Source organism: Anser brachyrhynchus (genome assembly GCF_964034855.1).
Source record: "Anser brachyrhynchus genome assembly, chromosome: 1".
Classification (NCBI taxonomy): domain Eukaryota; kingdom Metazoa; phylum Chordata; class Aves; order Anseriformes; family Anatidae; genus Anser; species Anser brachyrhynchus.
The window spans coordinates 65,735,204-65,759,675 of NC_137694.1; the positions used below are offsets into that span (position 1 = coordinate 65,735,204).

The 24,472-nt window shown below is 46.2% G+C and overlaps 1 protein-coding gene across 1 annotated transcript in view; it reads right to left on the minus strand.

Moving 5' to 3' along the window:
• CACNA2D4 (calcium voltage-gated channel auxiliary subunit alpha2delta 4) overlaps nt 1-24,472 on the minus strand; it is a gene marked incomplete at its 5' end in the record, with an annotated part of 120,649 nt that overhangs the window by 82,524 nt on the left and 13,653 nt on the right. The window contains 11 exons of the mRNA XM_080576086.1: nt 1,235-1,315; nt 2,413-2,490; nt 5,120-5,253; nt 7,148-7,226; nt 8,280-8,393; nt 17,596-17,685; nt 18,843-18,917; nt 20,450-20,600; nt 21,205-21,265; nt 21,763-21,894; nt 24,077-24,239. Of these exons, the coding sequence (XP_080432212.1) occupies nt 1,235-1,315; nt 2,413-2,490; nt 5,120-5,253; nt 7,148-7,226; nt 8,280-8,393; nt 17,596-17,685; nt 18,843-18,917; nt 20,450-20,600; nt 21,205-21,265; nt 21,763-21,894; nt 24,077-24,239 (1,158 nt within the window). The remainder of the gene's footprint in view (nt 1-1,234; nt 1,316-2,412; nt 2,491-5,119; nt 5,254-7,147; nt 7,227-8,279; nt 8,394-17,595; nt 17,686-18,842; nt 18,918-20,449; nt 20,601-21,204; nt 21,266-21,762; nt 21,895-24,076; nt 24,240-24,472) is intronic.

Here is a 24,472-nt window from a genome sequence, read left to right on the forward strand (position 1 = left end):
TAAATAAATCCTTCAAATAATTTTCTCTTCTTCCATGACACTACTTGGAGGAAAGGACAGTGTCCCTTCTTGGCTCAGAAGAAAGATTATTGTGACATGGCTTTTGAGTGACATGGGAGAAGGAAGATGAAAAGGTATTATTAGTATTCTACAGAAAATAAACGTGTATAAGAATTGAAGCTCCTAGACAAGACTCCCCCAAACCTAAACCAACTAGCTTTTGCCTGCTGAGCACTTGCACCCTGATGCTCTCGGTTCCTGGGTTGCCTGAAGGGCCATTTTCAGCAGCTACATGCAAATGGTCTGCCAATCCTGCATCCAGATCTGGAAGCACTGCAGAGATGCATAGCTTCTGACAGCACTTCCAGTCCTGCAGGTCTCTAGTGAACAGATTTTGGACAACTGCCTAACTGGTAGTTGTTTAATAGTTATTTAAGAGAAACTGAAAACTTGAAATGATGGCTCAAACTGCCTGATAACTTTGGCAATCCTCAGATGTGCTTGATGTCGCCTGGTATGGAGAGTGATTGAACAAAAGGTCACTGCACACAATTCGCAGCAGAAACCAAACTAAACAGTGCATCTCTGGGGTGTTTTCCTATGGATGAACATGAACATTTTTTTTTTTTAAGATATATTGATTACAGAGATAGAAGTAACTGTTGGACTACTTTCTGGAGAGCAAATACACTGTCTAGGTACAGCATCAGTGGGTGAGAGCCAACCTCCTGTACACTGTCCTGCCAAGAAGTCTTCATGCTGATGTGGAGAAAAAGACTTTCAGACATGGCAGAACAGTTTGGTCTCTGAAATGAATTTAGTCCTCAGTTTTTCTGCCAAGAATACTGACAGTGAAGCTTGTTTATTTTTTGCCAGCTGGTATGGCAGCTGTTGTCCACTGGGAACTGGCTATAAAACATTAATTCTTCTGAGACAGGCTATCAGATCCATCTCATCTCTGAAGGATCTAAACTGGTGACCACAAAGGCGCAAAGACTCCACGACTAGTTGTGAATCCACTGGATCATCCAGTCCTTGTGTTTCTGAAGCAGCCTAAGTGCTTCTAGTGGTGAATGATTTTGCATGTATTATATGCATCACCACATCTGACTGCCCTTGCTTTATGCTCATACTTCTTCCTACAGGAAGAGGAATGATTTTTCAGAATCATGCCCGTGGAAGAATGACTAGTGACTTTGCAGTGTAAAATAAAATTGCTTTATTTCAGTCTTACCTTATACCGTGGAGCAAGTTTTAACAACTCCCTCAGGGGCACGTCAGAGCCCACCACACCCAGCAGTATGCCGTGAGATCTCTTGAAAACAAAGGAAAACCCGTTTTCAGAAGCAAAACTTCAGTAGTGTTCTGTCTGAACACACGCTGTTAACTTCCTACTGACCTTTCTTGTGTTCTCTTTAAGCTTATGTACATTCATTCAAAACCAAATAACATACTGTTTGTGGAGAGAAGTATTTCTATCCAATACTAGTCTGCATTTTTGATAATGATTCAGAAGTAATATAAAATGACTGGCAACAAGATTTGAGGGCAAAAATCTGCATTCAGTTTGTGTAAATAACAAAAAGGACAAGGCAAGCATGCAAAGAAATTTAGCAAGTAATTGCTCACAGGACCTAGATGAAGACTTCATTCCTCATACAGCAATGGTGAGGTACCAGATGTCATTTTAAAATGATGTTGAGAAGCTAGAAATGGTACAGAGAAGACTGTCTAAAGGGTTTCAAAATCCAGAGAAAATGCCCTTATCAAAGACACCAAAAATTTTCAACCTTTTTATCTTATCAAAAGAAAGACAGGTTTGACTTTATTGAAGTGCAGAAGATGCTTCCCGGGAGAAAATACCAAGGGCTACAGGGTTTTCAATCCATCAGAGAAAGTCATTATGATAGGAAAGTGAAGCCAGACAGACTTGAAGTGGAATTTGGACACCAGTTTTTAACAGGGAGTGAGAAACCACAATGGAGAGCTCAAGGCTGGATGCCTTTCTTCAGTGACACTTTTGCCAAACACAGGTTATTGGGCTCATGAAGGACTGTCTATATGAAATGTAGAGGTCTGCAATAAAATGCACAGACTAGACAAGGTAATGATCGCTTCCAGTCTGAAACTTTATGGGTCTGTGAATTAGGCTGGGTTTGAAAATGGGAGGGATAAAAACAGGGAGAAGTGTCATATTTAAGAGGTATTTGGAAGAAATAGCATTCAGAGGAAATGGCAGGCTATCATTTCAACAGAAAAATTATCATCTGCACATCCTGTCCAAAGTCTGCCATGGTCCCTGATGGCCATGAGGTCTGTCAGAGGTGCTCTGGCTCTAATACCCCACAAAGGTCTGCTGCAGCCTTCCACCTCTGCTGGCGGGAGGCAGAGCAAAGCCCACGTTGCACTCACCGTCTCGTTCTTCTTGCTGAAGACTGGCATAGCCACCGTTGTCATGAGCAACAGACTTTGAGCCTGAGATGCAAAGAGCTGCCACAGAACAACGAGCCGTGTGTTAGCAGGTGCAATACCACAGATAACCCGAATGAAAGGCGCTGGAATTCCCAGGAAGCCCAGATGTTGGGTACAATCAGACACCTCCTCGCCTCCCACGCCCCTCTGAAAACAGATGGCAGCACTTTTCAGTACTCTGTATCCAAGAGGCTCGTAGGATGGATGCTTGCTCATGTGGGGTGATGAGGATGGGCTGAAAGCCAGTGAAATGTGTTGAGAACCTGTAGAAATGGTGGCACCATGTATACCCACCATGAGCAGGAGACATTAAAGAGCTGTTTTGAGGAGGAGACAGTAATGGGTGTGTAGACATGGGCGCTTATGCAGCAAGTGTAAAAACCACCAACACATAGAGCACAGAATGAAGAAAAACAACACAAATATGAGCAAAATCACAAACAACATATTCTATATTGCAGACACATGAATAGCACGAATGAGAAACAGCACAGGCAAATATTTAAAGGGCACAAATACACACACAGCCTGCTTATATAAACTTGTCACTCAGGCATCTAAGCATAGGAAAGACGGAGGCAAAATCATGATACAAACAGGTACAACACAGTGAGCTGTCTCTACAGCAGACACAAGACATACACATGCATTGGGGTAGCAGAGGCTCCCAGTACTGCAGATGCTCTAAAAACACACAAGAAAGGAGGTAAAACAGGCAAGACACATGCACAGAAATCTCCCAGATCTGCCTAGCATTAAAAAGGGCTTATTCCCTCAATGCCAGTAGCATCTCCCTTCCATTTCTCCTTTGGTCAAGTAAGTAGCGAGGCCAGAACTGATCTACTGTCTCCATTAGTGTGCATTCTAGGAGCCATAAAGCAGCCAGCCAATGATCTGTGCAGTTGCCTGATGGAGATTTGAGCCTGGTATCTTGAGTTATTGGTCTGGATAATTCTGAGTGGAAAATTCCCATTCACAGCAACACTCTTGCTAACACACACCAAGTACCTGTGTCCAGCATTTGCCAGACGCATGGAAGAAGAAATCCAGTGATCTAAGCTACTGCACAACACGGACACCCCTACTTTGGACCCACAGCACAGCTCTCCAGTACATCCAGCATTGCCTCTCCTCTTGCTGGTGTAAGAGGGCTCCTCGAGAGCTGCAGCCCCCTGCCCCCAGATGTACAGGCCAGCTGTGGCTGTGAGCGCTTGCACCGACACACCAACTGGCACAAGGGGAGCGGCACGCTCACAAAACACAAGAGAGCAGTTACCTCCTCGGACTGTGGCAGCTAGTGAGAGACATGGATGAACAGATGAATGAGTACATGAATGGAGGAATGAAACAAAAATGGAGAGGTTGGAGTGGAGGAAGAGAATGGCAAGCCAAGCCAAGAAGAAATGCAGCAAAAAAAAGCACAAAAAACAAATCCCTGCTGCTGCCTTGGTAAGTGTGGCACCCCACACCAGTGCCAGGGATGGCATGTTTACTACTAGAGTAAACTTGCTGGGTAGCTGGCAGCATTTCTGGAGGTTTTGCTTAGCACACTCAGGTACCAAGTTCCACCTCTTGCTTGGGACCACTCCTGCAGCAGAAGGCAACCCCACATCACCCTCACAGAGCCAGTGTGCCATGACTGCAGCCGCAATGGTCAGCCACAGCACAGAGTTTGGGGACAGCCTCTTCCCACCAGAGTCTCCTGAAAATATTTTTCCCCCCTAGGAAAGCATACAAAGTGTCAAGGTTTGTTTCTGGAATAGGGGAACCTGACTTCTGGTCAGCTCTGTCACAATTACGCGGAAACCTCTCTGTGGTGAAGATGCCAGCATACATTTCTGCAATGTAAAAGGGGATGGAGATGGAGATTGAGGAGCACCTTCTATGTGGGGAAGTGCAGGGGAAAGCACCTTCAGTGATGATCCCCTTTGTCCTTCCCCTTGTTCCTTTGGATTTCAAAGCTGCCTTGGCAATATAACACCACGATGGCACCAGTTTGTGGTCCTAAGGCCTGAAGTCTTCCCTTAGGCCAGGCAAGGGGCATTGAGAGCCCTGACTTCCTGGTCCCGTTTCCCTCCCAGGAAGCGAGATGTGCCCTTTACACAGGGGCTCTGCCCTGGGTGACCTTGCATCTTGCTAGCCCAAGGAATGAGGGAGTGACAAACTGAGACCTGTATTTCTGACTGGCACTGTGCAGTTAGCTACTGGGCTGGGAGAAATAAATCTCTGTGACCCATATCCTGAGCTGTAAATAGTCTTTCCTGTGAATAATCCTTTAGAAGGTTAGCCTCCTTTCACAGGAGTACTGCTTACGTTATGCTGTGTCTGTGTGATTAGTCCTGGGCTCCTGGGTCACTTCAGGTCCAGACCTCAGTCTACATATACATCTCAACTCCAGGAGCAAGCAGAAAAGAAATATTGCCTGTCTCAGCACAGCCAGAGACCAGTAATTTCTATCAATCAAACAGCTCCTGGTTTTACATACATTTCAGGATTTCATTTAGGTTCTGACACACACAAGACATTTAGATGGGAAGCTGGACTAAGTTATGTGCCTAACATACTAGCTGAATGCCTAACACCTTTGCCAGTTTGGCTCATAGGCCCTCCTGTTTGCTGACTAAAGACTTGTGCTGTCAGTTCTTACCGCACTGTCCATGTAGGCCTCAGTCCAAATAATGTCATGGTCGTGGTTGATGACCATGGGACGGCTGAGCACGTGCAGGTACTCCATCACGTTCTCCTGGACGTCTGCCAGCGTGGAGATCTGAGTGTAGTAGCCTTCACGGAGAAACAGAGCTGTGAGTCACTCTTCTGATATATCTCCCATATTTATAAATAAGTGTCCACACAAAGTCAGAAAATCAGGTGCCAAAGCCTGTATCTGCCCAGACGGTTTAATCTGCTCTACAAAAAGTGCCTTGATATGCTTTGTATCCACACTTTTCTATGGATACAACTTTCTGTGGAAATCTAGAGATTCAAAACACTGTCTCTGTTCTTCTCAGCACACTGGATCAATGCTCAAGACCGGCGTCTCGATATAATCACAACCATGACACACAGATGTAAAAGGCTGGTTTAGGTATTAGGCAAAAATATCCACTAACCAGGCTGCCTGTGGTCCCAAAATCCAAACATATGCAAAGTATTCTACCAGGCTGCCTGCTCACCCTGTCCAACTTCTCTTCTTGAGTTAACAGTCTAACGTACAACAAGGAGTACAACGGAAGAATGTCTTCGAGTTATCAAAAGACTGTCAACAATAGCTGCTTAACTGGTAAGAAATGTTAAAACAATGCAATGTCCCAAGGACTCTTGTCCTGCTTCTCACCAGATGGATCTGATTGGTTGCACTTGTAGCACCGAGTATGCCAGATATGTGGAAAAATGATGTTATCACTAGGAAATCACTGCCATGTGAAAAGACTCATGATTTGATAAGCCTTGTGATGTGGAAACATTTTGTGTGCTTGAAAATGAGGACTACAAGAGCTATAAAATGTGTTGAAATAGAGGAGCCAAAATCAGTGAGCCTTCCTTGGAGATCAAGTTTGCTAAGTGAGAATTCAAGTGCTAAGAGCATATTTTTTGTTCTCAAGGAGAATCCATTCTCACATTTTATGGTGAAACAACGGCACCATGAAATCCCTGTCACAAATGTTATAGCTGCATATGCTATCTGAAATCCAAGTTTTTGTTTCATCTAATAAAAAATAAAAACGTTACATGTGATTCATAGCACTAACAGATGAACCTTGGACATCCCCAGCTCATGTACACACAGGCCAGCAATTCTTGTCTGTCAAATATTTTCAGTAGCAAATGCACCAATGCCTTTCATAGTATGCTGGAGACACTGCTGAGACAGAGAGCCGATATCCCTAGCTAATCAGCCCCCAACTTCTGTCTCCCTTGCCTTGCCTTGCCTTGCCTTTCCCTGTTGAAGAAGGATACTGACAAAGGAAGCATTGCAGGTCACTGGCCATCTACAGAAGCACCAAGGCCAAGTCATGCCCAAACAGGGAAGACTCTTTTATCCCCCTCTTCTTTCACACTTGTGGACTCCGGTAGGGCTAGCTGGACTTTTAAACTGGCCCCAAATGCGTAGGGATGATTCACCTACTCTGAATGGACTTTCCCATTCATGCCAGCTACAGAGGATATTGGTTTTGGGGCAGGAATAACAAGCTGTCCTGGTACCTCAGTGAAACCACTGGCACAAAAAGAATTTGGCAGGGGTACAGGGGTTAACCCACAGACATTGTGAAAAATGCTGTAAAACCCTTAAAAAAGATGTTTGTTTTACATCTCAGCCAAAAGACATCAGGCTTGCTGACAGAGGTTTAGACAGCTTGTCAAAAGCCAGCAACTGGGACACAATAAGCACAGGGTCTTAGGTGGACTACAGCCAGCATGGATCTCAGGCACAGTGTCCCTTGGCACCAAGACAGGAAAATGTGGTGGCTCAGCACTAAGGACTTGTGTTAGTTGGACACAGGCACACTCCACACAGACTAGCAGGGCCTGCTTTTTCCCTAAGACATCTTCCAGCTGAGGGAAGCTATGCAGAAATGGGCCCCAGTTATGGTGGGGAAGACTTGGAGGGGCCCAGGGCCCTGTGGCTGCGGTCCACACGTGACGCGAGTGATTGGGGCTGATGCCAATACTGCACCTTTGTTGTTGCAGGCAATCCATTTCACGTTGGGGGCAAAAGTGACTTCCCGTCCGATGAGGTAAGTAAAAACCCGGACCTGGGAACAAAAATGCAAAGGTAGCCTCAGCAGGCCATCACGTGCTACCAAATCCTAGCGGCTGAGGTTTGACTCCCTGCCATGCGCTGGTGGTGCAGGGCAAGAGCTCTGCCTTCACGCAGAGATGGAAGCTTCTTGCTCCATTTGTTTTGCATTTTCTGGGCTGGAACTTCATTTCCAATTACAATAAGCTCGGAAAGCCAAGTAGCACCCGGGATCATCTGCATAATAAGCCAGAACTGCAAATTCTGTTTGATTTTATGATAGCAGCTCTGCCAGGCACTCAGCAACCACATGCAGAGAGGTTTATAGCTCACACGAATCCTTCACCCAGGGGAACAGCTGGCCACGTGAATCATTTAAAGCAAGCTTCACCATTTCTCATGTTTGACCAACAACAAAGGAGTGAATCCTGAAATAAACAGCTCTAACGGGCCTGCACTCTGGTCTTTCAGCAGGTTGCTTCTCTCCCTTTGTGCATTGCTGTTAGCTAGGATGAATTAAACAAATAAATCAGGAAGGTTTAGGATGAGCCCGGTCTATCCCACTTTCACAGTCTGCTCTGTTAATACAAGCCTGTAATCGCAGACCTCAAAGCAAATAGGGCTGGAAGTTACCTGGAGAGATTCTGTGGCATTCCCCTACCCACCATAAGGACTGGTAATAGCCAAACCTTTCCCAGACAGGACCAATTACACACAGTCCTGGATGGGATTAAAATTCTTTGCAGAAGTGTTTTGGTTTTGTTTTAAAATACTCAGTTCAGTCTTTATAATCTTATCAGGAGAACGCTTTGCTTGCCCACACCTGTGGCAAATGATGCGTATGAAAAACAACCTGCCCTGCCCTACAGATACCCATTTGTGATCCCAGCACCACTAAAATCACTGCAGCAGGCTCCCGCCTGGCTGCTTTTTATTGTGTTTACAGCAGGATGCATGCGGGTGCTGGATGCTCAGCTCCGCCCAGTATCCTGGCCCACCCTCTTCTACTCCCAGCATAGCAGGGTAGCATCTTTCCTCGCCCTTTCTATTTGTCACTTCCCAGACAAACCTTCCGATCTGGCCAGTTGTACTTTTCAAACACAGCTTCATAATCCTCCACGGCTCCGTCCGTGATCAGCATGATGGCTTGGTTACACAAGCCTCCTTGACCGGCGTCTCTGAACTGCAGAGTGGAAGAGCATTAGTTATCTCAGCACAGGCCCTTTCTGTGTCACTGCAACACATTTATTCATGATGGGCCAGATCCTGATTTCCTCTTGAAAATCTCACACTGTGCTCAGAAAGAGCTCTGCTTGAAAAAGGACAGTGTTTCGATGCTGCATATATTATTTTTTAATATTATTTCTACAGCCCTTCCTAGCACATGTGGACACAGGAGGCTTTACAAAAATAAAATAAGAAAAAAAGAGCTGTGGAGGAAGGGTTCGATTCCCTGCTGCCTCACAGCTTGCGCAGTCACATTCATTTATGCAAAATGGCTGTAGACTGACCATAAACACTGCCGTTCTGATTTGACAGCAATAACTGTCATTTTTTATGGCAGAAAATGCGAGAGGAGGGGGGAATCAGACTCTATTTCAAGGTAAATCCATCAATCTGTCAAAAAGAGCAGGGAAAAGCAGGAAAACATGAAAAAGGAAGGCTGCTGCCATCAGCACCGAAGTAAGTTATGAATGTATCAGACAGAAAGACCACACGCTGTAATAAGAGAGGACGTTATCTGTGCATAAGTGGCATTTAAGGTAGAGGTGTGCTGGGACTCTGGTGCAAACACCAGTGCTCTGTTTCCAAAGATGCAAGGGGAAGTTGATTGGGTGCGCTCCTAAGCGCAAGCCAGAACCAGCCTGGTTAGCTGGGAAAAACAGCCTTTGGCTGTTGCTTATCTACAGCTCCCAAACACAGAGCCTGTGCCTCTCGTGCCCTCGGGTACACTGGCTGTGGAGATCTGAGAGCCTCATGCAGCACCAGCACAGGTGTTGAATTAGCAGCCACCAGAGGAGGTAGCAGAGGGCATCAAGGAACAAAAGTGAGGACTTTGTTGTGGCTCCTAGCTCTGTGTCAGCCTGCGCTCCTTTCCCTTGCGCAGAGCCTCACTGTTTCCGTGAGCAAGGGAACGAGATGGAGAGCGTATGGGAGACTAATTGAAGGGTGACTAGGTTTACATCAAACTGCCGCAATTTTATGGGGAGAGCATAGACGTATCTTATAAATTAGCAAAAGGCTTTCAAGTGGCAAGACCAATTGCATAAAATGAAAGCAAGCACTGGACAGAACAGATGCAGGGTGTGAGCTGGGACTTATTAGGTGTTTCAGGTTTCAATTCACAAATCTCATCCGGTTTTGTAATGCTGTTAGGACAGAAGGCAAGTGTGATTGCCAACATGGATAGCACTGTGGTTCATCTGCAGATTAACGTCATAACCATTGATACCTGGAAGCCTACTGCAAGTCCAAATTTCCCCAGTCACTTCACCACTCCTATCATTACCTCTATGTTTATTCCTCTTTATAAAATAGGAGGTTCAGTGTTAATGTCACCACAATGTCTCCATCCACTGCCATTTATGTCAGCAGTCCTGCCTTCTTCAACATTACACTTACTGTCAGTGAAGTACTTGTCACTCTACTCCAATGATTATGGATTCAACAGTTTCTGTAAACCCAGTATTAGTTCACATGTATGATCCCATCCTTCCCTGTTGTATAATAATCCCATTATTTGTATCACTGACCAGAGTTAGGACAGATGATTGTGAGAGAAAAGAGTGATGCAATGTGGTCATTTCCATGTCTTTCTGTACATAGCCCCCAAAGTCTGAAATTTCCAGTGGTACAGAAAGCTTCCAAACCTTGTACCACTGAAAACAAAACAAAACAAAACAAAACAAAACAAACAAACAAACAAACAAACAAAAAGTGCCAGCTACAGGGTAGCTGGTACCCCAGGAGTGGTCAGAGCAGAAGTGTCCCCAGCTCAGCAAGGAGATTCAAGGCAGAGGCTGGGGGTGCAGAACAGGAACAAGCATAGGATGTCTTTAGGTGCAAAGGAAAGGGGAAAAACTGTTGACAGCCACGTGGGATTGTGCTACAGACCACCAGATAGGAAGATGACAAGGAGTCTCAGGTGAGCTATTCCAAGGCACATATCAGCTGTGTCCAGATTAGCAGGGAGGACAGCCTAGCTAGCATGAGCTTCCATCACAGAGGCGTAGAGTTATGGTGGTGCAGGAGGTGCTGTCAGAATGAGGTTCAAATCACAGATACGCAAACCTTGAAATTACAAAACCAGCTGTTTTCATAACAGGAACAACAGGCTGTTGCAATCTACAACATGCTTTGTTTAGGTGATTATTAAGTTAACGCTTAATTAAGGTCACCCACCATTTTATCAAACTACATAAGACATCTCTTCATGTAGCTTGCTTTAGACCTCATAATACTGAGATACTGGAAATTAGATGCTGTATCAGAACCAGCAATCTCCTAATTACAGGAGTAGATGATATTTTCAACAGGGAAAATGAGATCATCAGTGTCATAGAAATAGAGATTAAAAAGACAGATTGAGAAAACAAATGAACAAGAGGTAATCCCTGATTTTTAGGTCCTTTTGTGGCTGGCTGCAGCTGTAGCAAATGATCTGGCAGCACTCACATGAAGCTCTGAGAATAATTCTCTGCTCTGATTGAAGTCTCAGGAGCATGAAAGAAGAGCACGATGAGGAACAAGATGCCCACAGACCAGATGTCTGAAGAGGTGTGGGCTAGAGCTGCGGTTGGAAAGGAGGCAGGGAGCTGTGTATTCCCCTGTATAGCTTCAGTCGTGTTGCCAGGAGTAACAGACATGATCTAATTCATTCAGGGTCATAGTCTCTTGTACTCCCTGGTTTGCTCATTGTCATTTACATCGCAGTTTTAGCCTGGCAAAAGCAACGGTGGAGAGATACAAATGTCAGCATAGCTCTGGCATATACGCATCCTGTACCTGTCAGAGTCCTAAGGGAACAGGCTGATGGAGTTGCCAAGCCTCTTTCCATCATATTTGAAAAGTCCTGGCTGTCAGGTGAAGTCTTTGATGACTGGAAAAAGGGAAATATCACTCCTGTTTTTAAAAAGGATAGAAAGGAGGACCTGGGAAACTACAGACCAGTGAGCCTCACCTCTGTGCCTGGGAAGATCACGGAACAGATCCTCCTGGAAGCAATGTCAAGGCATGTGCAAGACAAAGGGGTGATCTGAGACAGTCAGCATGGCTTCACCAAGGGCAAATCTTGCCTGACCAATCTGGTGGCCTTCCATGATGGAGTGACTGCATCAGTCAGCGAGGGAAGACCAGCTGATGTCATCTACCTGGATTTCTGTAAGGCCTTTGACACAGTCCCACATGACATCCTGATCTCCAAATCGGAGAGAGGTGGATTTGAAGGGTGGACCATTCGGAGGATAAGGAATTGGCTTGAAGGACGCACCCAGAGAGTGGTGGTCAATGGCTCAATGTCCAGGTGGAGGCTGGTGTTGAGTGGTGTACCTCGGGTCTGTCTCGGGACTGGTACCGTTTAATATCTTTATCAACAACATTGACAGTGGGATTGAGAGCAGCCTCAGCAAGTCTGCAGGTGACACCACGCTGAGTGGTGCAGTCAATACACCAGAAGGAAGGGAAGCCATCCAAAGAGACCTGCTTGAGAAGTGGGCCCATGTAAACCTAATGAGGTTCAACAAAGCCAAGTGCAAGGTGCTGTAACTGGACCAGGGCAATCCCAGACAGGAGTACAGACTGGGAGAAGAGCTCATTGGGAGCAGCCCAGCGGAGAAGGACTTGGGCTTCTGGTGAACAAAAAGCTCAACGTGAGCCAGCAGTGTGTGCTTGCAGCCCAGAAGGCCAACTGTGTCCTGGGCTGCATCAACAGAGGGGTGGCCAGCAGGGGAGGGAGATGATTGTGTCCCTCTGCTCTGCCCTTGTGAGGCCCCACTTGGAGTACTGCATACAGGTTTGGGGTCCCCAGCACAAGAAGGATGTGGGGCTGTTGGAGTGGGTCCAGAGGAGGCCACGAAGATGATCAGAGGGCTGATGCATCTCTCCTGTGAAGACAGGCTGAGGAGTTGGTGTTGTTCAGCCTGGAGAAGACTAGGCTCTGGGGAGACCTCAATCCAGCTTTTCAATCCTTAAAGGGTGCTTATAAAAAAGACGGAGAGCAACTTTTTGCTTGGGCAAATAATGACAGGACAAGGGGGAATGGTTTCAAACTAAAAGAGGGGAGATTTAAATTAGAGGTTAGGAGGAAACTCTTCACTCAGAGGGTGGAGAGGCTCTGAAACACTTTGCCCAGAGAAGCTGTGGATGATGCTCCATCTCTGGAGGTGTTCAAGGCCAGGTTGGATAAGGCCCTTGGGCAACCTGATCTAGTGGGTGGCATCCATGCCCACAGCAGGGGGCTTGGAACTAGATGATCTTTAAGGTCCCTTCCAACCCAAGCTGTTCTATGATTCTATGATACTCACACACTGAGTGATGATGCACACACCTGTCCAGAGGACCAAGTGGCCCCCCTCCATTTCCTTTTGCCTCATTCACACAGACTTGCCTCCAGAATTTTGAGAAGTTCAAACTTAGAGACAAATATCCCCCCTATGAGAAAATTAGCAGTAGAGAAAGAAATGGAAAACCATTGAAGAAGAAATGAGAGATGACTTTAGGCAAAATGGCATAAGCTGGTATATAGGAAATTCTGCACTTTCCATATCCTGATAGATAAGCTGCAGAATCCACATCCAGAAAGATGTCAGTGGAATCAAGAAAAGACTTATAAATGTTCAGATAAAAAGCAATAAAGTGGGTAAAAAGGGCACGTTGACGGATGATAAAAAAGCACAGGGAAACTGCCAGGCAGAGATGCTTTACAACCTCCATGCTTCGTCATCAAAAGGACAATATTGTATTGGCTGGGTACAGCCTGAAATGATAAGAAACAAAGAAAAGAAAGGATTACATGAAGGATCACAAACTAGTAGGGTTAAAGAAAGTTAGTTGAGAGCATTCAGATAATCTGTGCTCAGCAAGAAGGGAAAAGAATGGCAGGAGGTGTTGCTGGACTACCTGTCTTGTGGGCTGGGACTTGATTGGGACTCTATGAGATCCCAAAGGAAAACAAGAAATCAACAGAAAGTACATTTTACAAGAAGGGAATAAACTAGATGGGTAAACTCTCCTTGAGCATCTGTGTGGTGCTAGAAGATTGACTAAGACTGTCCTCTCATGCATACACAGAGGGAATGTCCCACACAAGTTGAACATAAGAGGCTAAAAACTCCTTTGACTTCTTACATCGGACAGGTTTATTTTTTCTGTGACATCAGTTCTGCTCATGTTATGCAAATCTTTACATCTCACCAAAAGCCAGTTTGTTAACAGTTTCACCTTTTTTTTCCACCTATAGCTATTTTGGGTTGACCTAGTCATTATTAACCTCACAATTTATGTCACGTCTGAGTTCAACAGCAAGTCAAAGTACCATTAAAACAAGCTGGTGTTGAGAGCAGAAACCATTCTATGGTGGCTTCAGAGAGCAAAACCTGGGGTTTCTTTTCTTCCACAGGGTCAGAAAAACAACAGCTTTCAAATCATCTGCTTACCGAGTTGGCCATGAGAAAGGAGGACCCATGAGAGTTGCAGATTTTGTACTGCCTTACCCTAAGAAGTTCATATATAATGAATATATGAATGACTCTCCCATCTAGAATTAGGGGTGTGTGTTTGTATAGGTATGTATGTACACACTTGTATATATGGCATGTCTATAAAAATGTAAAAATATATTTACAATTTGTTTACATTGGAAAGAATAATCAGAGGCTGAAATAAGGAAGAGGAGGCTGAGCACTGGCTGGAGAGGAATACCACAGAGGCAGATCAGCTGGACATGAATTAACAATGTGACAGTGTCTGAGGAGAGGTAACTGTTGTCTTATGTTGTATTAAGAGGACTGTGGAGTGTAAGACAAGGAAAGTAATTATTCTGCTCCGCTTAGCACTTGAGAGCTCTCAGCTGCAGCACTCAGTACTGTTGGGAGCATAGCGTTTGAGGGAAGGTGGAGCAGAGCAGTGGCCAGAACAAAGGGGTATAAATCCTGCCAGAAAAGAGTGAGAGGACAAGACATGCCCAGCATATAGGAACAAAGAAGAGAGGGCAGTAGCGAGATAGACTAAAACTTGATAAACTAGAAATCTTGAAAGACTGCACTTGGCACTCGAGAATTTGGAAGTGCTTTGTGAACGTATGCTCAGCGCCATCATTTCCCTGTGATGCATATTTCATCAAAACTACTCGGTGTGTGACTAAATTGAAAAAGAGTGCAAGTGGCTTACGGAGCATGGCAGAGAGAGGCAGGGGAAGCTGGCTAGCTGTGCTCCTGGAGCTGTCATGCAGATTGCGTCAGAGATGAAAATACACCCTGCCTATCCCGGAGCATAATAGAGGAAAACAAAGACAGTGAGAGGTTGCGCTCTTCGTCAGCCCCTTTCTGCCGCTCATACCTCGCTGAATAGGTCTCTGCTGGGCTATTAATTCTACGAGCAATTGGACTAAGGAAAATTACCAGGGAAATTTTGCAGTCACTTCCATTACAGATATTATTATTGGTTGTCTGTTGTAATCAGCAAAGCCTGTTTCATCAGTGTGAGGTAGCAATTTTCATTCACTTGCGTACGCTCCCATGAACAGCAACAGGACAGTCTGTGAAGAACAGCTACGATTACAGGCTGAGAATGTGAATTTTGTCTGATGGGAAGGGGGTGGCTGATTCCTTCTCCCCACTGCCCTCCAGCCCCACTGCTGTGGGCCTTACCTGCATGGCTGCAGCAGGATCATGGGGTTGTTGCAGGACACACTGATGCAACCCCTTTTTCTCCCCTTTTACTGATAGGGATCTAACAGGCTCTAGGCGAAGATTTCAGAGAGTCCTTAAAGCATGCATGCACTTGCAAAGGGTGCCCGTCTGCCTCAAGAAGGCCAGCTGAGGTACTTGCATAGCCTGGGGTCCCCCAGCCCTCTGTGATGAGCCCTTACTAGGACACTCACAGTTTGTGAAGGATGCTGCAGGACAGCAGGGGTGCTTCTACCCCAGCATCCTCGGTGCACACTGCCTCTAGGGCTGCTGTATGTGCACTGAGACATGATCTCTGCCTCTTCTGAATGTTATTAAGGGAGACAGAAATCCTGGGATGAAGCTGAAAGTGGCTGCAGGAGGTCCTGCAGACCTTCTGCCACATGTGCAGCTCTTCCACAGCTGGTTGAAGACAAGGCTCCCAGCTGATGGCTTCTGTGGCTGTGGATTTAACCCCATGTTTGCTTAAGAGGAGGCAGCCGTGGTCCATGCTAATGAATGAGCTCCCTTCTGTCACACTGTGAGAAGGCTGCAACCAGTGTTACTGAGAAAGGAAAACTGGGCAGCGGAGATGCATAGCCCTGTTTCACACCTTTCTTTGACAACAAATTCATCTGAACCCCTATTTCATGGACATTCATGCTGCCACAAAATGGGCAACAGCACCCTTCTGCTTGCTGAGGAGCTTCTGCAGTCCTGCCTGCATGACAGTGTCAAATTCTTTAGTCACTTTAATTCAAGTCATAACAAGAGACAGCACCTCACTTTCTGAGTAATAGACAGACGGTGGTGTTTTGTGTTTTGTTTTGTTTTGTTTTTAATCACCATTGGGTGCTGTACAGTCTAGGAGAAATTTTGACCTCATTAGCTGAGGAAGAATCAACAAGGATCAAGGTAAATGATGGCTACCTAAATCGTTGACTGCATTTTTGGTGCTGAATAGAGAGGAGATCCTTCTCTACCTGCCAGCGAGTTTCTTCTCTGTTACCACCATGGAATTGTGTTGATCCACTGAGCTGCATGGACACGACTCTCTGAAGTATTTTTGTGCCACCTATGTCAGCAGAGGACTGTTTTTTCTCAGTCTTAGCTTTCCTTGTGTGTACCTTCTACTTCCCAGGGGCACGCCTGGCTCAGACTGTGACGGGTTTTGTAATGGTTCTGCCTCCTGCAGGCTTGAGGATTGCCTGCACTAGTGGGTGAGCCATACAGGCCAGGAAGGAGGCATGAATTCTCCTCATTACTGGGACCCGACCAGTGCCTGTACCAGTTGCTATTTCAGCTGAGGCAAGCGGGCTTCCTTTGGGGCTATGCTCCATCCTTCTCCACTGAGATCTTCACAGCTGTGCTGGTTGAGAGAGCCAGCAGTTGAACTGCATTAAACTTCTTTAATCTTTTGTCACTCTACATAACCAGTGGCATGTTAGACATTAAGAAACCAGTTTTCCTCTGGTGGAACAACTGTTTTAATATTCTGACTTATACTACTCAGGCCCACATTAGCTCTGCATCTTTGGTTTTGAAGATAAAATTGATCGTGCCATAAAATGCAAGGATACATTTAGATTAATCTAGCAGAAATTCTGTGGTCATCTAAGCAATTATCTTCCCCCAAAGATGTCAAACCATTACTGCTATGCAAGCTGCCACCCTATGACTGCAGTGACAATGCTACATTACTCTTCTCAAGTTGCCATTAAATCCATTATGCTTCTATTACCACTGACAAGTCAGCTCAGCCACCACCACTGCTGGGTTCAACTCTGATCATGCTTGCCCTTGTATAGATTTGGAACGCCATCACTATAGTCAATTAAACTTATAGTCTGTAAAATGAGTGAAAGTGGAGAAATTTTCCCAGGATGCCAAGTCCTCTATTACAGCAACTCTAACGTCATCCCAATCATTATGGCCACTAACATTGTACTGCACACATATTTTTTCCAGCATCCAAGGCATGGACATCTTTACGCCTACACCACTACAGATGGGTGATTGAGGAGATGGGGGCATCCAGCGACTCTCAGACCTTTTTTGTTAACATTCTTTCAGAAACAGAGTTAAGCCACCTATCTACCTCCAGGCAGAAGTCGAAATTGTTTGCATACAGCAATTAATTATTTTCAAATCTTATCACAGCCAAAATCCTCCTGGCCCACGGCAAACTGGCACAATACAGCAATAATGGTGAGGAGAGGCTGATTGCTTGGGGCCAGATGGGACCACCACAGTGGCACCCATTGATGGGGTCCCCACACCCAGAAGCGCTGCCATCCTGGGCAGGTTCAGCAGCTCCAGGGCATCGTGCACAAGCCAATACCTCCTTGACACCTGGTCACTCTTGCACACTGCTTGCCACAGGTTTGAGACCCATGAATACCACTGATGTCCCTCCTGTGGCTGTGCTAAGCCAGAAGGGGGAAAGCAGGGGTGGGCAGGGACACATGTGCCCAACGTGGGTGTTGGCACCGAGCCTCTTACCTCCCTCAGGATTTTGAATGACTCCGTCAAGGCCTTGTTCACCGTCCCCACTCCTTTTGCCTGCAATTCATCCACCAGCTGCTTGAAGTGCTGTAGCGAGAAGACAGAAAGGCAGCAGTGAGCTGCAGGCAGGGATTGTCCTTGGAGGGGGGAAAAAAGAGTGACCTGGAGAGCCTGACACATGGGCTGCCCATCCTGCACTGATCTGCTGCACTGCGATGGATGGAGATGGGGAAAGGTCAAGTGGCTGCTCTCTTGGCAGTGCCATCGAGTTGCATGCAGCCACAGGACTGCATTTCTCAGCCTGTGGGCAGTGAACCATTAGTAGTCCATGAAATATCACGCAAGGGACAAAACTATTAGAAAACAGACTTTTCCTTTTCCACCCCTTCAGGAAAACAAACAAACAAACAAAAAACAACAAAGCATATTCTTGTGCACGTGAGAGCAACAGGATGGGGAAAGAGGAAAACAAGCACTCAAATTATAAGTGGCTTTGATCTGGTTGCAAATAAAACACCGACAGAGCACACTCCGCAAGACGGACCATGTCCAAAAGGTTTGTGGATCCTCTGGGAAACACTGCAGGAGATGTCACCCTCTGAAGTCATGCTTCATGACCCAGAGCTAGGCTGGGAAATATTTGGAGAAAAAGCTGGGTTTTGAAGATGCAGAGGGATGTGTTACCTCTGTGGTATTAATACAAAGATGACAATGAAGAAAAAAGCGAAGAGTAGGAAGAGCTAAAAATACTGTTTGGCCCAGCGGGTGGTGGAGCAGTCAGATGCAGGCTGACCACCTCTGGGCTGCAGCTGCTGAGCCCTGCTGGGCCAGAGCAGCAAAGCCCCCTAATCAGAGGCTGTTTGCTGGAAACACACCCTGGAGAAGGCTCAGGCTGGGCTGAGAAGACATTCATTGGGAGAAGGCTGAGGATGCAGGGTTTCAAAGGTGGAGAGCCCTTGCCCTCTGCGCGCTGAGCCCAGTCCACTCGTGCTCGAGCAGTGATGATGCAGCACATAGCCACCAGCTAACCCTTATGTCATGACAGCTTTGTATAACCAAAGATGAACCAAGGAGCCAGCACACGACTGAACTGGTGGTGCTTGTTTCTGAAACGCAGACCCATATACCTCTAGGAGACAGCTGTTTCTTGTCCCTAGAGTTTCATGTTGCAACATCTTAAACCCACATATTTATCACATTAAGGGAGCAGACTGGATATACATCAGCAGGAGCCTGTTACTCACCTCTCTGTTATCTCTGTCTGCTTGCACCAGGATACCCTTAAAACAGGGTTCAATAAAATGAACGTAATCATTGTACTGCAAATACAAAGTGAAAAGAAAGGTGTTGTAATAGGAGAAAATTCACAAAGTGGGTTCATGTCCTAGCTGGACGTTAAGAACAGTATCAAGCGTTATTGATTTTTATAAAAGTTTCCCTTTAGAATTGTTTGTAGTGATCATGGCAAATCATATTTTTGATAAATCCCATATTTGTTTAAGTATTGTGTTAATTATAGCATTTACTGACTTCCATTTGGGCGTATCCACACATACAAAATTATTTTTTTCCATTCAGACACTCCAGAAATCTCCACACTCTACAAGTTTGTGCCCCTAGCCTTGCTTCTTAAACTGTTTGCACTTTTTTTTTTTTTTTTTGACTTCTGGAGACTTTGAATCCCTGGTCATCAGCTGAACCTTGTAAATGGTTTTGTAGCCTGATATCTGATGCCTCTGGCACACAGCTGAATAATAACATATAAAGTTACCCCACATCCACTGAACTGTGATAATCAGTGGTGTGTATGCTTCCAGCCTGATACGTACCTGAGGTAAGAGATGTCATTGTAAACCTTTTTCTCTAAGGTTCAGATGAACATGTTTTGCCATGGGCTAAGAGGGTACTGATGGTTACCGAGGCTCAGCTGATCAATAGGAGCTTAGGTCAGGCTATAACACGTCTAAGCCAGAAGGCTCTTGGTGTAACAACAGAGTGTATATTGCTTGCCTGATCTTTCTGTGATTTTTTTTTTTTTTAAACAGACCATATCTACTACTCCTTAATGAATTCCCTTCCTTTCTCTGCCAACCCAGTTCACTCCTCCATCCATCCAGACATATGAAGCCAGAGCTGTCACCGCTAGAATTTCTGAACATCTCACACAATGGGAAGTTACGAAGAAAAAATAAGCTTTGTATCTTGGTGATTGTGCCCTTGCAAACTTATATGGAAGGGCCTGAGAAAGAGGTGGTGCAAGAATTCGTTTTAAGGAGGCCAGCATACACACAGGAAAGTTTTGCTTTCTGTGGTCAGTGGTACTAGCTCTGTATGGGCAACCAACCCATCCTCATCCTGGCAGGGTTGTGAAAAGGGAGAGAGTAACACCAAGACCCCGACCCAAGACCTTTGCAGACTGACTGAACTGGATTGCAGCCTTATAGGATGCTGGGGCACAAAAAGTCATATGGCAGTGATTTTCTAACCTGGAAATATTATCCTGAGGATTGCACTCCTACTGGACCCAAGCGCAGTGTTCTGGTATTCTCTGCTAGGTGAATTTATTGGCTCAGGTGTCTCTCTATAGCACTTCGTTATCTGCTGCAGTCACATGCCTAAGCAAGCCAAAAGATGCAGCTGACACCTTCCACAGGGGGGTGAGATGACTTGACAGTCACCTTGCTGACCACACAAAGCTGACTTCCAAGGGGTAATTGGTTTTAATCCCCCATTCAACATGGGTATTATGCATTGTCATGCCACCGTAATGCCTGCAGCTTGCTAAGTGGACTGAGGGATCGATACGAGGCACAAGGAAGACAGCTCTGCACTAGGAATAGGACATACTTACTGCAATGATGTTCACAAAATCGTTTTCCCCCAGAGTATCTAAAATGGTGATGATGGTGTGTTTGGCAATGGTCATCCGCAGGCCCTTCATGCTCCCACTGACGTCCACAATGATGACGATGTCCTTGGGAGAGGTGGCTGCTTGGATGTACCTTTATAAAAGAGGAATGTGGGGAAGCACAGTGAGTGTATGAAGAGGAGGATCTCTGGGTGTACTGCTGTAACATGATGCAAGCCCCAGCATAACACATGCTGTGAGCACAGCTGTCCCACCGGGTCCAGCTGGGCACTCGATGGGGTCCTTCCCACCCACCTGCCTCTCCTGCTGGCCCCAGCCTCTCTCTTCCCACATGGACAAGAGCTGGGACAGCTGCAGACATGCTTCAAGGATCAGCCAAGAGTGACGATTGTTAACGCATCATTTAGCCGTGCAGAACAGACTGAACAAAAGCCCTGAATTTCTGTTTGAACAACCTCATCCCTCTGGCTGCAGAATTCGGATGGATAGGACAGGGGGAGGATGCACAGGTGGTGTTTTCCATGTGGCACATCAGATGCCTTATGGAAAGCTGGCACTGGCCGGTGGCAGGGCGGGTTCGCTAACTGGGTATTGCCTTTGCTTATGTACCCCTCTCCTGTCACAGGAGCAGCCTGGTGCAGTGACTGCTGGCTAGCAGCTCACCAAGTGTCACCTTGGAAAAGAGGGAGAGGGGAAGAGAGATGGGTGCTTTGGCCACGTCCCTCCGGTATGCTTACCAGCCGCGATTCCTGCAGTCGAAGGAGATGACCCCGTTCTCGTCTGGTAGCCACTTTATTCCTGAGGGGAGCAGCAAAGGGAGCAATCAGCACAGGCACAAACAGGCATTGGCTCCCTGCTGATGTATTCAAAGCACAAACAGAGCTGCATGGCTGTTGACAGTTCTCAGCAAGCTTTATTCAGTTTCTGTTAAAGAATATACCTCAGTGCTGGCTGGTGTCTCAGTATAATCTGGTAGACTTTGGGGAGCAGTTGAACTTACTATAAACGTTTTGTAACTCCCCCAATTTTTTCTCTCCCTAAGGACATCTGAGAGCATAAGGAGGCCAATGCAGAGAGAGGGATGTGCCCCACGTTCCCTGCTCAGTCGTCCCCACGTTCCCTTCCACAGCATGTGGCAGGTCACAGAGCTAGGGACCTCAGCCATCTGACAGAGGGGCCACCAGGACGCACAGCAGCTGTGGAAGATCCCCAAGCTTCCCAAGTTGGGCTTTGGCACGGCTCAGCCCCTGTCCTGCTTTGCGCTGAAGGAGTGAGGCTGATGGCTGCTCTCTTACCCGGGTAGAGCCTGAAGAAGCCCGTGGAGCTGCCGAAGTACTGCCAGGTCAGCGTGGGATCCCTTTCAAAGTTGTCCACGAAAATAGGATTCAAGGCTTCTGACATATAAACGCCGTTCAGGATGTCGGGGTCTTTGGGGGAAAAGGAGAGAAAATGGGCAAAAAAGCATGCAAAAGAGGGGAAGACACCCCCCAAACCCCTCCAAGATGGTGGGGGGAACGGGAACAAAGAAAGCTCAGGTAGGAGTACAGCCTTCTGTGGAGGTGTTTCCTCCTGTCCTGCACAAAGGTGCATCCCTTCATCATAGTGCCTCCCTTCACAGTGACTCCTGTCCCCTCAGCAGCAGCTTTCAGCTGTGGCCCCTCAGCAGCAGCTGTGGAGGGAACTGAATGCATGGTTCAAGTAGACCTTGGAGGGCAGATCATGCCTGGTGGCTACAGGTGGTCCCAGTTTGGCCACACATCATTATGCCCGATACTCTTACATCCAGGTGGAAGAAGGCTCTGAGAGACTCAGGATGACCAGCAAGCACTGAGTACAGCCGGTGCACTATGCAGGGAGGTCTGAGCTGCTGGAAGGCAGCTGCCTGACGCACCACTAAGTGGAACAGCCTTTGTATGGTGCTTAAACGTGTGCTAGTCCCCATGATGCAATTACCAAAGACAGAGGAGCCCTAGGCTTCACATGCTGTTTCTGTTTCTCCTCTTTTTCCTCATGTTTCTTCTCTGTCTGCCCTCTCCTTCACTAAGCTTGAGCTGTCCTCCCTTGCCCCTGGTCTCTTCCAAACCAATATACAGCTGCAGACTTGCATGAGCTTGTAGGAGGCAGTGTACATGCAGCGTCTGTTTTGACTCATTGCCTCAGGGGGCCAAAAACAGCAGCAGCAATAGAGAAGGGAATTATAGGAAAGTGGTCATCACAGGATTAACTGTATTAATGTCAAACGGGATGGGGCTTTGACCCACCACTTCCTGCTTAGTCACTTCAGTAAATGCAGTTTTGGTCAAAGGAAGGGCAAAACTGAGCTGTGGCTCCCCAGCGACGAGGCCAAAGTAGCCCACACAGGAATGGAGCCAAAAGAGCTGCTGAGAGCAAAGCTTGCTGCTCCCATGGCCATGCACTGCCAGACCTGCTCCCAGGAGGAGCCCCGGCACATACGCAGCCTCTGCTGCTTGCTCCGTCTCCTGTTTGTCCTCCAGCCATAGCAAGAGCAGCTGGACGGTTTGTGTCTAGCCATACAGACAAGAAATCAGATAGCAGGGCACTGCGTCCCTGCTGCCTCTGACAGCAGCCATTTGGCCACCTTTCTGTGTGTCACTGCAGGCAGCAGCCTACCTCGTTCAGCCACAGCCAGCTCTGTTGCGCACAGGGTTTTAGTGTCTGTGGCTCTCAGACCAGATAAAATTAATCTAAAATCTGGCAAGAAATAATGCTCCCTCTATTGTCCCTCTAAATAATGTACCAGTTGTGAGATCAGTCAACAGCGCCTGCCCCGTCTGGTCCTGAGGCTTATAAATGAGCTCCATCTATGAAACAAATAATATTTTTTTTTTTTGGCAGTAAAGAGCAGTAAACTTAGAGCAGTTGCAACTGACGCCTCAACCTGCAGCTTATGCAGTGCGCCCACCAGCCGAAAGAGGGGTCAGTTTCTGGTATGTGGCTGGAGCAGTGTGAATGTACAAGGGGGAGAGGACAGACTGTGTACAAGTGAGTGCCTCCCAGGCTCCTGCAGCTGCCAGAGTGCCAAAGACTTGTTGAGATAAGAAGATATCCCAGAACAGTCGTGTCCCAGCAGCAGTTGTGAGTTGCATCCCCTTGTGAATACAATCACTTGGAGCTTAGAGTGTTCCCATGAGGTGTTAGGGCCTCAGAACACAAATGTTTATTTCTCAGCTGAAATCAGTTTTATCATTAACACCTAAAGACCTTGATAGATCCGACCCTTCCTACAGAATAGTAATTTCCAATAAATTCACATCACAGTTCATTTCACAGCTCCTTTGTTTGAGTGGATGGACCCTAACAGACTATGTTGCCTGCCTAAAACAGAGGACTGTCCATCATTAGAGGTCTCCCAAGAGCAAGTTATACCTAAGCCCTGTCACAGTGATAGTCTGCAACACAGACATGATCATGCCTTGAAACAATACCTTTCCAGATCTACGTGTTTTTTTTTTCCTTTTCTTTTTTTTTTTTTTCCCTTCACTCAATTGTCTTTTTTCCTTCCCATCCTTCATTTTGGTATTATTACTCCCTGGTAGTTTCCACAGCAACATATTAGCAGTGTGAAAGTAAAGGCCAGTGGTCTATTACCTTTGTTGTAGACATTGGTGGGGAGCTGGATATCACTATATGTTGTGTTCACCAGCAGGTTATTGAAATGCTCATTTGGCTCCAGAATGAATTCATCTCCAAGCTCCACGTAATTGTCATTTTCATCCTTCTCATTAATCAGGAGGGAGTTGTAGTAATCAAACTGTTGATGAAAACAATGGGAAAGGGAAAGGCAATGAGAGAGAATAACAGACATTATTATCAGTATTACCTGGAAAAAAAAAACAAAAACCAAAACACACCAACAACACAAAAACCAAAAGAACACTTTAAACAATAAAAATGGGACATCTGGAGAATTTGGGCTTTGAATAGGATCAAGATGAGCAACAAATGATAGCCATTACCAAAGGAAAAGTGTAAAGCTGCCCAAAT